At 32.7% G+C, this 15,223-nt stretch overlaps 1 protein-coding gene across 1 annotated transcript; it reads right to left on the reverse strand.

The window, feature by feature from the left end:
* Window positions 1-8,239: 8,239 nt before the first annotated feature.
* On the reverse strand, window positions 8,240-12,320 carry LOC137727022 (NAC domain-containing protein 21/22-like). Its single transcript, XM_068465971.1, has 3 exons — window positions 11,973-12,320; window positions 9,510-9,775; window positions 8,240-8,866 (listed from the first exon to the last, which is right to left on the reverse strand). The coding sequence occupies exons 1-3, from the start codon at window positions 12,139-12,141 to the stop codon at window positions 8,480-8,482; spliced, it is 822 nt and encodes a 273-aa protein (XP_068322072.1). The 5' UTR covers window positions 12,142-12,320; the 3' UTR covers window positions 8,240-8,479.
* Window positions 12,321-15,223: the final 2,903 nt, after the last annotated feature.

Raw genomic sequence — 15,223 nt, forward strand, 5'->3', positions numbered from 1 at the left:
AAAAATTAAACAATTGAGAATCATCAATCCCATTCAACCATGCAAACAAATCTTCCCTGCCCAATTAATCACTCAGCATAAAATAAATTGGGTTTACTCCAATTTGACTAAAACTAAAAACCCAGAAATTTAAACAATCACTTAGCCCCACACAGCAGTTCTTCATCACTAACAATCACAAAATACACCAAAAATAAAACACGAAAACACAAGACTCCTACTTTTTGCAGGGGAGTGAAATTAACGCTTACCCAGAAGCGGAAAATGGCGGGAATTGTTCGTCCTCCGGTTGAAATTCAGGGTTTTTAAAGGAGTTTCAGGTTTTTTGCTGGGCAAATGAACACGAAAGGAGTACGACCATGGAAAAGGAGAAGAGAAAAAAAAATGTCCAGGACTCTGTGATGGTGTGATTACAAGGAAATGGACCTCCTCTGGTGCACATGGGGGTGGGTTCGGCACTGTTAGCGTATCAAAACTCTTGTACTAATTATCGTATCAAATTTTCGGTTAAAATCTATTATCATTATCGTATCAAAATTTTAGCATACTGAAGTTCAGTGTTACTAAATAATTTGGTTTGCATAGTATGATAATAGTAATTGTCATTTTGTTTTAGGACAAAAGTTTTTTTTATTTTTTTTAACCCAATTCAATGGCAAAACCTTTTTTTTTTTTTTTTTGGTACCTTTATCTCATACATTGCAGTCTAAATTTATCAATTATTCATCATTTACAATTCACACACATAATAATTCAAATGATACATCAAGATTCATGATGAAAATTAAGCTTGCAATCCAAATAGAAGTTACGAACCAAAACAAATAAAAGTTAAAGTTTCAAACCAAATAGAAGTTAAAGTTTCAAACCAAATGAAATTTGGAACTAAACTTCAAAAAGTAAAATTCATTGATCAATTCTTCAAGTTTGAGATGTTGAAGATTTTGGAAGAGGCATTAAACTTGTAGAAGATTGAGCTTGTGTCAAGCATACATCTAAAAAAAGGAAACATATTAGTAGCAAAAAGAAGATTGAGCTTGTGTTAAGCCTACATTATAAACAAAGAAAACATATTAGTAGCAATAAGAATTAAAGTTGAAAACCGTTTAATAATAAATTTACTAAAAAAAATTAAAATATATCTTACTTGTTTCCACTTCTTTCATTTCCTTATAAAATTGAAACATATCTTCCGTTGGTTCCCTATAGAAATTTACTTCATCCGTCCCAAGCCAATCACTAGTACACACTAGTGTTTCTACCATTTTAGGAGTCAATGATGCTGTAAAAGGGTCCACAACCCTCTTCCCTAGGTTAAATACATTTTCACTAGCAACGGTAGAAGTGGGGGTTGCAAAGATATCATTGGCTATTTGTGAAAGAATTGGAAGCTCTTTTGTGTTTGATTTCCACCAACTCAAGAGATCAAAGTCACCAACTACAATACTAATATAAGTAGGGTTTTATTTTCAAATTATTGGAATATTATAAATATACGTTATATAATTATAAATTATATAATTTATAAAGGGAATTTTAATGAAACACTTCCTGTATTGTTTACTTTTAACGTTAAGGATATTTTTATCTTGAAAAGTCACTCATGATATTATTCACTTTCACCTTTATTTTGTTCTTTTAATTAAAAACTAAAGTTTTTGAGGAATTTTCGTTAATTTTCCTATTTATAAATTATATATTATATTATACTTCCCTTCCCTTTCCTCATGTTTGAACGTTTAAGATTTCATCTTCGTGAGAGAGAAAGAAGAAAAAAGTAGAAAGAGAAAGAGGAAAAAAAAAAAACTGTGAGAGAAGAGGAGGGTGGAGAGGGAGGGATCAGGATTCTCTCATAATCTAAGGATGAAGATCCTCATGATCAAAGGATGTGGGCCGTTAGATGAAAATCCAACGGTTATAATTATTATAACTTTAAAGGAACTATCCTGTTTGTAGCTGTCGAATTTTCATTCAACGGTCTACATTTCTTGATTATGAGGATCTTCATCCTTAGATTAGGAGAGGATTCCGGTCCGAGAGGGAAAAAGGAAGATGAGAATCCCCATGCTTGACGGACCTATGTCTAAGGCTGTATGATAGTCTTGTACCTTTGATTTTTCTAATAGTTTGTACGTAAGGAAATTGAATGGGCCTATGTCTACTAAAGCTCAACTTATAGACACTAACTGCGGTTACACACACACATATATATATATATATATATATATATATATATGTATATTTTTTTTTTTAAGTTTTGATAAAGTATTCTTTGACATTTACTTGGGTTAGTCGCATATGAGCATATGACTCCTTCCAACTCCTTGTTCCATGTGGTTCTTATTACGGGAGATGAGAGGTTATAAAAGATGTTAGACATTAGTTGGGTAGTTAAGCGGGGTTTAGACAGGGGTCTAGGCAGACTAGACAAATTTAAGTAGATTTATTATAATATTGTATAAAAAATGCCTATTTATATTTAAAACACATGTAATTGTATTGTGATATATCAATTGCAAAATAAAATGACATGAATATTATGAAGTATTAGGACATATTGAAAACACTAGAAACAAGCATATAATAAGTGCTCATCCAAGTATTTAACAAGTCTTTTACATTTTATTGACAAAATAAAATGTAAAATGAAAGTTGTTGATTTTCTGTTTAAGTGAGAGTTGCGACCTAGTCGGGTGCCTAGGAGGGTTTAGGCAGGTTAGGTGGCCGCCTAAGCAAGTGAGACGGACGCCTAAGCGGGTTTAGGTGCACTTTTTTAATTTTTAAACGTCTAAGGACTACTCAGGACGATGACCAGCTGCTTAGCACCTAGGCGGGGATTCTTAGAACAGATGCTTCTACATCATGCGTGCATATGCGTAAGTGAACGACTAATTGCATCAACCTTCTTGACACTATATGAAGGAGGATGAAAGCAAAAAGATAATGAAAGAGGAGCATCCAATACTAGCTAATAATACGTATATTCAACTATATAGGATGATTCCTGAGGGATAAACCAGATGTTCTGTCATGTATAATTATTTGTTGGTGTGTATATGTTGAATACATGTACGTTAATCTGAACTATCTTGAGGGTTTACTAGAAGAAATAATATATTACGTACAAATTTACCAGATTCGTTAAGTTTTATATATAATATATACACACACGCACATGTATGATTTCAAGTATATATTTGAATAAAATTTATTAAGTCATTGTCCTAGCACTTATCTGTTTGTATATTTTTCGTATGAACCTTTCATTGTGTAGGGCTACGCTCATGATAGTCCTGTCAAAATCAATACAGAACAAAGAAGGAAATTGTTTTAAGTTTTCAAGCAATAATTATAAACAGACAATACAGCCGTGGTCCATGGTGCCAGAAATTAAGAATAATATACTGCTGCATACAGCAAACCTAAACTGTCGACTGATGAAGAGATATATATGGTTTCAATATTACGTGTTATAAGAGAATTATGTTGAGAGTGTAAATATTATGTTGGGAAAATTAAGGAATCTAACTTGCATTCCATAGGAAATAGAGTTGTTTCTTATATTATCAATTAGTTTTATGGTTTGAAATCTTAATTTTCTTGAAAGAATCAAACAACAATATATATGTTTGACACTAATAAAGAATTATATTATTGATGATACTTATACAAATGCCAGCAGGACTGTATACAAGAGGAGAAAAAAACCCTAAACACATATATAGACTAAGCATGCATAAACCTTTAACCTTTTCTCCAATCAAGCCAAATATATAATATATAGACCACAAATATAAATATATGTCATAAATCAACAAATTGGATGTCTTTCTAATATGGAGTATGTATGGAATATGTTTCTTCATTTAGAGCAAAACCATGCTGTTCTCATCCACCTGAAATCCCATCTCATCCAAATTTGGGGCCACCCCGTTGTCGAAGCTGCCTTCTTCTAAATTCATGTCTCATAGAAACCCATATTCGTCATCGTTTTTCGTGTTTAATTCGGAGACGGAGGAATTGGTATATTTTTCCTGATGAGGAAGCTGTAGGAGATTCAGGAAAGCGTTGGTTTGGTTGTGGTTTTGGTTGTACACACAAGGCATTGTTTGGTCATAAGCTGGAGGAGGTGGAACTAAATTTAAAGGAACAGTGCATGGTGTGGTCTCCAACGTAAAGTCATGGGGGTTGAGTTTGGTGCTGTTCTCTGCTGCCTTGCCTTTGTAGAAAACTCTGCACAGAACCCAGTCTTCCTGTGAAACAAAAGAACAATATAGTAAGCTTAATTAGGAAAAACAATTGCAGTTAAATGCATGTAAAAGCACTATTTACAAAATATATATGTTTAGTGAAATATTATATGCAATTGCTAACAATAGTTGTGATGTGAATGATTATAATTTAATTTTGTTATATAGTATATGTACAAGTAATATAATTTGAGAGAATTGAAGCATTGTATCAACATGCAATGTGGTGTATCAAATGCATGCTCGAAATGGTTTATTGTGTACCATGTGAATGTTATTGTGATGAGTTCTAGCTAGATACATGATACACCAAATCATACTTTCCCTCTAAATTTTGGACTGTTCCAAAATTTTCCATGCATGATGCTTGAAGCCCATACTGTCCTTCAGGTTTCCTGAGATTGATGATCTCTCACTCAAAGACAGTTCACTGGAGATTGGGGTTTACAATTACAACCTGTGATCACATCTAATTTGACTATTGTCCAGTTCAGTAATTTACACAAGTGTAGCGGGAAAAATTAAAAATTAAACACATAGAGAAAAATGTGCATAAAAACTGAACAAATAATATAACAAAAAAAAAGTAATTAAACTGAAAAATCAAACAATTGAGAATCATCAATCCCATTCAACCATGCAAACAAATCTTCCCTGCCCAATTAATCACTCAGCATAAAATAAATTGGGTTTACTCCAATTTGACTAAAACTAAAAACCCAAAAGTTTAAACAATCACCTAGCCCCACACAGCAGTTCTTCATCACTAACAATCACAAAATACACCAAAAATAAAACACGAAAACACAAGACTCCTACTTTTTGCAGGGGAGTGAAATTAACGCTTACCCAGAAGCGGAAAATGGCGGGAATTGTTCGTCCTCCGGTTGAAATTCAGGGTTTTTAAAGGAGTTTCAGGTTTTTTGCTGGGCAAATGAACACGAAAGGAGTACGACCATGGAAAAGGAGAAGAGAAAAAAAAAATGTCCAGGACTCTGTGATGGTGTGATTACAAGGAAATGGACCTCCTCTGGTGCACATGGGGGTGGGTTCGGCACTGTTAGCGTATCAAAACTCTTGTACTAATTATCGTATCAAATTTTCGGTTTGACAAAATCTATTATCATTATCGTATCAAAATTTTAGCATACTGAAGTTCAGTGTTGCCAAATAATTCGGTTTGCATGGTATGACAATGGTAATTGCCATTTTGTGTGGTAATTGCCATTTTGTTTTAGGACAAAAGTTTTTTTTTATTTTTTTTAACCCAATTCAATGGCAAAACTTTTTTTTTTTTTTTTTTTTTTTTGTACCTTTATCTCATACATTGTTGTCTAAATTTATCAATTATTCATCATTTACAATTCACACACATAATAATTCAAATGATACATCAAGATTCATGATGAAAATTAAGCTTGCAATCCAAATAGAAGTTACGAACCAAAACAAATAGAAGTTAAAGTTTCAAACCAAATGAAATTTGGAACTAAACTTCAAAAAGTAAAATTCATTGATCAATTCTTCAAGTTTGAGATGTTGAAGCTTTTGGAAGAGGTATTAAACTTGTAGAAGATTGAGCTTGTGTCAAGCATACATTTGAAAAAAGGAAACATATTAGTAGCAAAAAGAAGATTGAGCTTGTGTCAAGCCTACATTATAAACAAAGAAAACATATTAGTAGCAATAAGAATTAAAGTTGAAAACCGTTTAATAATAAATTTACTAAAAAAAAAAAATTAAAATATATCTTACTTGTTTCCACTTCTTTCATTTCCTTGTAAAATTGAAACATATCTTCCGTTGATTCCTTGTAGAAATTTACTTCATCCGTCCCAAGCCAATCACTAGTACACACTAGTGTTTCTACCATTTTAGGAGTCAATGATACTCTAAAAGGGTCCACAACCCTCCTCCCTAGGTTTAATACATTTTCACTAGCAACGGTAGAAGTGGGGGTTGCAAAGATATCATTGGCTATTTGTGAAAGAATTGGAAGTTCTTTTGTGTTTGATTTCCACCAACTCAAGAGATCAAAGTCACCAACTACAATACTAATATAAGTAGGGTTTTATTTTCAAATTATTGGAATATTATAAGTATACGTTATATAATTATAAATTATATAATTTATAAAGGGAATTTTAATGAAACACTCCCGGTACTGTTCACTTTTAACGTTAAGGATATTTTTATCTTGAAAAGTCACTCCTAATATTATTCACTTGCACCTTTATTTTGTTCTTTTAATTAAAAACTAAAGTTTTTGAAGAATTTTCGCTAGTTTTCCTATTTATAAATTATATATTATATTATACTTTCCTTCCCTTCCCTTTCCTCATGTTTGAATGTTTAAGATTTCATCTTCGTAGAGAGAGAAAGAAGAAAAATGTAGAAAGAGAGAGAGGAAAAAAAAAATTGTGAGAGAAGGGGAGGGTGCAGAGGGAAAAAGGAAGATGAGAATCCCCATCCTTGACGGACCTATGTCTAAGGCTGTATGATAGTCTTGTACCTTTGATTTTTCTAATAGTTTGTACGTAAGGAAATTGAATGGGCCTATGTCTACTAAAGCTCAACTTATAGACACTAACTGCGGTAACACATATTTTCTTAAGTTTTGATAAAGTATTCTTTGACATTTACTTGGGTTAGTCGCATATGAGCATATGACTCCTTCTTACTCCTTGTTGCATGTGGTTCTTATTACGGGAGATGAGAGGTTCTAAAAGATGTTAGACATTAGTTGGGCAGTTAAGCAGAGTTTAGGTGGGAGCCTAAGCAGACTAGACAGATTTAAGTAGATTTATTATAATATTGTATAAAAAATGCCTATTTATATTTAAAACACATGTAATTGTATTGTGATATATCAATTGCAAAATAAAATGACATGTATATTATGAAGTATTAGGACATATTGAAAACACTAGAAACAAGCATATCATAAGTGTTCATCCAAGTATTTAACAAGTCTCTTACATTTTATTGACAAAATAAAATGTAAAATGAAAGTTGTTGATTTTCTGTTTAAGTGAGAGTTGCGACCTAGTCGGGTGCCTAGGAGGGTTCAGGCAGGCTAGGTGGGCGCCTAAGTAGGTGAGATGGATGCCTAAGCGGGTCTAGGTGCACTTTCTTAATTTTTAAACGTCTAAGGACTACTCAGGACAGTGACCAGCCTCTAACCGCCTAGGCGGGAATTCTTAGAACAGATGCTTCTACATCATGCGTGCATATGCGTGAGTGAACGACTAATCGCATCAACCTTCTTGACACTATATGAAGGAGGATGAAGGCAAAAAGATAATGAAAGAGGAGCATCCAATACTAGCTAATAATACGTATATTCAACTATATATATAGGATGATTCCTGAGGGATAAACCAGATGTTCTGTCATGTATAATTATTTGTTGGTGTGTATATGTTGAATATATGTACGTTAATCTGAACTATCTTGAGGGTTTACTAGAAGAAATAATATATTACGTACAAATTTACCAGATTCGTTAAGTTTTATATATAATATATACGCACACGCACATGTATGATTTCAAGTATATATTTGAATAAAATTTATTAGTTCATTGTCCTAGCACTTATCTGTTTGTATATTTTTTGTATGAACCTTTCATTGTGTAGGGCTACGCTCATGATAGTCCTGTCAAAATCAATACAGAACAAAGAAGGAAATTGTTTTAAGTTTTCAAGCAATAATTATAAACAGACAATACAGCCATGGTCCATGGTGCCAGAAATTAAGAATAATATACTGCTGCATACAGCAAACCTAAACTGTCGACTGATGAAGAGATATATATGGTTTCAATATTACGTGTTACAAGAGAATTATGTTGAGAGTGTAAATATTTTGTTGGGAAATTAAGGAACCTAACCTGCATTCCATAGGAAATAGAGTTGTTTCTTATATTATCAATTAGTTTTACGGTTTGAAATCTTAGCTTTCTTGAAAGAATCAAACAACAATATATATGTTTGACACTAATAAAGAATTATATTATTGATGATACTTATACAAATGCCAGCAGGACTGTATACAAGAGGAGAAAAAAACCCTAAACACATATATAGACTAAGCATGCACAAACCTTTAACCTTTTCTCCAATCAAGCCAAATATATAATATATAGACCACAAATATAAATATATGTCACAAATCAACAAATTGGATGTCTGTCTAATATGGAGTATGTATGGAATATGTTTCTTCATTTAGAGCAAATCCATGCTGTTCTCATCCACCTGAAATCCCATCTCATCCAAATTTGAAGCCACCCCGTTGTCGAAGCTGCCTTCTTCTAAATTCATGTCCCATAGAAACCCATATTCGTCGTCGTTTTTCGTGTTTAATTCGGAGACGGAGGAATTGGTATATTTTTCCTGATGAGGAAGCTGTAGGAGATTCAGGAAAGCGTTGGTTTGGTTGTGGTTTTGGTTGTACACACAAGGCATTGTTTGGTTATAAGTTGGAGGAGGTGGAACTAAATTTAAAGGAACAGTGCATGGTGTGGTCTCCAACGTAAAGTCATGGGGGTTGAGTTTGGTGCTGTTCTCTGCTGCCTTGCCTTTGTAGAAAACTCTGCACAGAACCCAGTCTTCCTGTGAAACAAAAGAACAATATAGTAAGCTTAATTAGGAAAAACAATTGCAGTTAAATGCATGTCAAAGCACTATTTACAAAATATATATGTTTAGTGAAATATTATATGCAATTGCTAACAATAGTTGTGATGTGAATGATTATAATTTAATTTTGTTAAATAGTATATGTACAAGTAAGATAATTTGAGTGAATTGAAGCATCGTATCAACATGCAATGTGGTGTATCAAATGCATGCTCGAAATGGTTTATTGTATACCATGTGAATGTTATTGTGATGAGTTCTAGCTAGATACATGATACACCAACTCATACTTTCCCTCTAAATTTTGGACTGTTCCAAAATTTTCCATGCATGATGCTTGAAGCCCATACTGTCCTTCAGGTTTCCTGAGATTGATGATCTCTCACTCAAAGACAGTTCACTGGAGTGGCTGGCTGTTGCATTGGTATAATAATAAAATGATGGGGGTATTGTCACGTGCAGATTTGAATTTCACGTGACTAACTTTATATCTTAACGTGAAGAATATTTGTGGCGTGTGGATGAAGGATTTCATATAAATATACCATTAGTATGATAATAATTAAGAAAATTGGATTATATGAATAGTATTAGCTAGAAATATCGATGAAATTACCTTAGGAGGCATATGTGGGGTCTCCAGTCGGAACTCATGCATAATCCAACCAGTTTTGATTCCATTAGGAGCTCTGTTCCGATAGAACACCAAAGTCTTCCTCATCCCTACGATATCCCCAGTTCCTGGCTCCATCACCAGCCGATCTTTCCCTGTTGCTTTCCAGTATCCAGTTGACGTCGCACGGTTGGTCCGGAACCCCGTCGCATACTTACGGTCACGGAAGCTGAAGAAGTACCACTCATTGGCATTCAGCTTGGCCACCTCTACAATAACCAAAATAGAATTACAAAAGTTTCATTAATTAATCACAATTATCCTTAATCTTACACCATTTTGTATTATATATATATATATATGCATGCAATGCTAATTATCTAATTAGGTATATATCATTATCAATATTCTTGTCATTAAAAATGAGTAATTATGGCCAAAACAAAAAGTACTAAGAAAAGTCCTATATAACAAAGAACAGTAAGATTAGGGCCTTGAAATTGGCCAAAAGTAAGAAAAGTGACATTTGTTATGTAACATTGCTTTCCTTTTTTCTTGTTTTGAGTTAGCAAATGTGTTGGCAAGTCAAGATCATCTTCATAGCTATGAGTTATGTCTAAGGAAACTAAGCTTAAGACTAAGAGAGATGAGTGGTAGGTGTCACATACAATTATTTAAGGAAACATCGTCATCTAATTAAGGACCATAACCATTAGGGTTCAAAGTCAAAAACCACTCTGATTATCTGAACAAGGAAACTTTAATCATATTAATTCTTAATGAATAGTTGTCTGTGGGAAGTACATGCCACGTGTCATATTTTCACTACGGGAAAAATCATGATTAACCATTCAGTTTAAAAGTAACCTAGTTTTTATTTTACTTTTGCTTGAAAACAGAGAAATTTCTGCTTATTTTTAGCTGTATATTTATTTGTGTCTATCTTTTACATTACGTGATGAATTTGAGAAGATATACAAAGGATTAGAAAGTAGAATTCCTCTCCTAGAAATAACGTAAAGTTTCTATTATTCCTTCTTATCTGATACTTGCCCAAGAAGGTAAAGAAAGCTAATTACTATTCAAGGTATCTCGAGCATATCATAATTAATACATAATTTAGAAGACCCTGTCAGATCAGGCTAAGGAAACTGTATGATAATTGGGACGTACGGATGGCAGGTAGATGATTCCTATTCGACATAACAAGGATAAGGATAATTAAAAGTAGTAGCTACAATACACTAAGCACAGAAGATCGATTTCATCTAGCTTGCTATTCATGAACACATCTGGGCCGTTTATAAAGAAAGCAAAGGTCCCACTTCAAATGGACGGTTTCGATATGTTTGGCAACTAGAGACGATTTTTGCACATGACAGGAGGCATCAAATGATCGAATATAGCTCACATGATTTCCATGAACACAGCTGTGTGTATGCGAGAGAGAGAGAGAGAGAGAGAGAGAGAGAGAGAGAGAGAGAGAGAGAGAGGATATACGGAATACTTACGTATATGGATACTAGCTCTGCTATTTTTGTAATAAAACTTGTATAATAGTACACCAAAGATAATGAAACAAGCATGCATAGTGCTTACTTTTTGTGGCAAATCGAAGAGATGTAAATAAACGTATTAGCTAGTTAATTAATGATATCATTCTCTTGGTTGAAAAAATACGAATCCCTAGTTTGTATATTCTGCTCTAGCTAGAGATTCCATACATATTTTAGAAGTCGTTCTTCCTCAAAAGTTTGCATCTACCCAACCATGGCCTGGCACGCGCGCGCGCGCACAAACACATGTACATGCCTTGATTGAGAACTCTCTCAACATAGATGAGAATGTATATGGTTGGAGGTTAATTTCTTTTTAGGTCAGAGTAGGATTTCATTGCTCGAAAAATATAATGACTTACATAAGAGTGGGCATGTGAAAAGAAACGGGGCATCTGAAAAAACTTTACTCGAGTAAAACCACATGGTATATGCTTAAGCTTGGAGCTGAAAATATTATGGATTCAAGTCTCCTATTTTTTTTTTCAATTCTAGTATATTAATATATATATATAATTGAAGGAAATAAAAATATAGAAAGAAAATGCCATCTTCTCTCTCTCTGATCTTTTTCGAAACTCAGTCAACTTTCTGTTTATCTGGGCATCCACCATGACTCAAAACAACACAACATAAACAAATCTTTGTACTTTCCAACGGGAAAAGAAAACAAATCTTTGTCTTTGGAAAATAAAAGATAGTTTCATCGATCTTTTAAATGGTCAATGTTATTTTTCTGAAAAGTACTAAAAAAAACCATGACCCTATTCATCAACTTGAATCCATGATGATGCAAAAGATAAAGAAGGAGAAGTGAAAAGATTCAAGAAACGAAGAAGAATCAACGGAGGAGATTAGTAAAGTGATTACACATAGAGGATGGTAATCAATTAACGTAATAAATACGTACCAGGAAGTTGCCATGGCTCGCAGATATGCAAGTCAATTTCAACCAAAGTACCCTTCAAAGCTTCTTCATTTGTGATCTTTTTGTACAAATAATGGCAGACCAGCTCCTCATCGCTGGGGTAAAACCGAAACCCAGGAGGCAGTGTGGCTCCAATGTCTCTCAGCCCCATATTAATTAAAATTAATCTTGTTAACTAATAAGGAGAGAGCTCAAATCAATAGAGATAAAGGATAATTTGGGTTGGTAGCTAGCAACAGAAAAGAAGCACTAGTTCTTCTCTGAAATATTGAAGTATACCTGGATCTTTGAGAGAAAATTTTGGGTTATGTGTGGTGGGGAGCTGGAATGTAGCTGAATTCAAAAGAGGCTTTTGATTCCTTTGTTGGAAATATTTAATTTATAGAGGGCCAAAGGTTGGCTAAGATTTATATGGTTAATTAGGATAATAATGTCTTTTTAGCCGGTTAGAATTTCTTATTACAATATCATTCTATATAGCAAAGGTCATGCTTTTGTAACTAGTTAGTTATAGTAGCAAGTTTCAAGCAAAACCAAAGTTACAAGAAATCTTGTTATGGGGGTCAAGGGTACCATAGCAATGATGCCACATGTATGGACAAAGAGCCAAACAATTTCATTTGAAAACCTACAAAATCCTCCTTTTATCTAAACTACTTATTAACAAAAACCCTCTTTAAACTACCAAAAGAGAGTGAAAAGACTTAACCCTGTCAACAAAACAAAAGAAAAATAACAAAAATAAAAGTTATGAGCAACAAAATAAATTAAAGACAAAATATTTTTTTCTTTTCAAGGCCTCACATTCAGGTAATAATATCAGTTGTCCTCATTTTCTCTTCCATGCTTTTCTCTCAAAAAAAAAAAAAAAAAAAAAAGTGACAAAACAGTTATCTGGAAATATTCGCTAAAGATATGAACCTTTTCAGCGATGAAAAATAGTTTGAAAGTTGTCACCTAAAAGATTTAGTGACCATTTTATTTTTCTCTCTTTATAAATTTTATTTTCAAAATTTTAATAAGCACATGTATAATATGTATACAATTGCTAGTTAAAATGGGGTTCGATTGTCTAAATATTTATCTAAAAAATCATTGTAATCTACCTTTCTATAGTTACTAAATAAAACACAAGTTTTACCACGAGTCTTATATTCTTCGCTAGAAATGTGGTCCGTAATATGTAATGAGTATATGATTGTCTCCATTTGAAAATCTTAACTTTGGAATAATTGAGTAATCCAATTAGGACGAAATTCAAGGTCTTCTAAGTTTTGAAGTTTAAAAAAAAAAAAATATATATATATATATATATATATATATATATTTTTGAAGTTCAAGAGCATTTAATTAGTGGCTGCATGCCTCCTTAGTAACAATCATATAATAAAGTTTTTCTGCATTGTCTTATGCTAATGACGTTTGTGGAAAACATGACTTCCTATAATTAAAATATCATTAACTATTAATAATCTTATGAAACAAGTATTTGATAATAAGAGAAATACTAAGGAAACTCTTTCAAAGTGGAATTTTTTATAGACTCTCCATCACTTTATGTTTTTGGAACGAAATTTTATAATATTAACACGGAAATTACACCAAAACCATGAAGTGGCAAAGTATCTTGCTTTTAAGAATCTCATTTCTCTTGACAATAATGGTAATTAATATTAACTAATTGGTCCAGCCATGCAAATTGCAACTTGCAACTAGAATTTATGAGAAATGCTGAGGCGAATTTCTCAAAAGTGGACTCTCCGTCACTCTATGTTTTTTATACAATATTTTATAATATTAACACTAGAATTGACGTTAAATGGTGAGAAGACAAAAAGTCTTACTCTGAGAGAGTTCCCTTAACTTTTGAGAATCTCCTTTCTCTTGATAATAATGGTAATTAATATTAATTAATTGGTCCGGCCATGCAACTTGCAACTAGAATTTATGATAAAAGCTAAGGAGACTTTCTCAAAAGAGAACTCTCCATAGACTCTCCGCCACTCTGTATTTTGTATACAATATTTTATTATATTGGCACAAGAATTAACATTTTTCTTATACCTAATTTTGATACGAAAATAACGTGACATATAATTTTTTATTAAATCAGCTAAACCCCAATATAATTACCAAAGGCACGTGAACAATTTCATTCATTAGGGATCGAAAATAGACATATCAAGAGAAAAATACGATTAATAGCCGCCGAAAAAGAAAAAGAAAGTAAAATTAATGAATCATGAACGCAGAAGAGTTCCATCTGCTCAATTTTCGATCACAGAATAATATTTTTGGACGGGTGTGATTTATTGTCACGAGATTGTTCCTGTTGTGGGACCCACAAATGATCTATGGCGGAAATAGGCCCATTAGACATACTGTTATGCTTATCTAAATTAATTAATTTGATTTGTTATTTTTGTTTCTTGGGCGAGGAAATTTCGATGTATACATAGTGTATAAAAAGCCAATAATAATTGAAGTGTGGACAAAAGGGTATTTGTCACAACATGTATTATCCTAATGATAATTGGTCTGCTAATAATATTGAAGATGATGACTGGACTGGGGTCACCAATCAGCATATATATGGCTTTTGCCAGCAGGAAGACATCGAAATAAAAAAATAATGGAGCTAAATTTTTTGTAATGTGAGTGTGACTAAAAAAAAGTGGTCTAATATTCTAATTGATAAAATGCTAAGCTTCTACTCATATTTTTCGAGTTTGAAATTCTCGCCTCATTAAAATTATTTTAATAGTTTTAAAACTTCTCATTCTCTTAATAATAGTAAAATTTAAAAGAAAAAAAACCTTAGGGATCGAACATTTATGTTGATTAAAAGGACAGTTAAACCCTTGAAATCCACATCAGCAGAATATTGCTTGTGAAAATGGGACCTCTTCGGTTGATATGTCATATTCTACCTATATGTATGTGGCATGGAAGCACAAACGATGCTGACAGTCACCAAAATGGTGGTTTAATTTGTGATCCTGTCGGGGAAAATAGTGATTAATTACATTAAATTTTTTCAGATACATAAAATTTACACGTTTGTTGAAATACTATCTAATAAACGTGATTATATTATTTGTATGCGAACTCATTCGTAGAATCATAGAAAATAATCGAAGAAACTAATTTTGAGTTCTAATTTGTTTTGTTATAATGATTTGATCAAAGAAGGAAAATTAAATATATTCAAGGGGGATCAATATTTCTTTGAA

The sequence above is a fragment of the Pyrus communis genome, chromosome 2 (genome assembly GCF_963583255.1).
Source record: "Pyrus communis chromosome 2, drPyrComm1.1, whole genome shotgun sequence".
NCBI lineage: Eukaryota > Viridiplantae > Streptophyta > Magnoliopsida > Rosales > Rosaceae > Pyrus > Pyrus communis.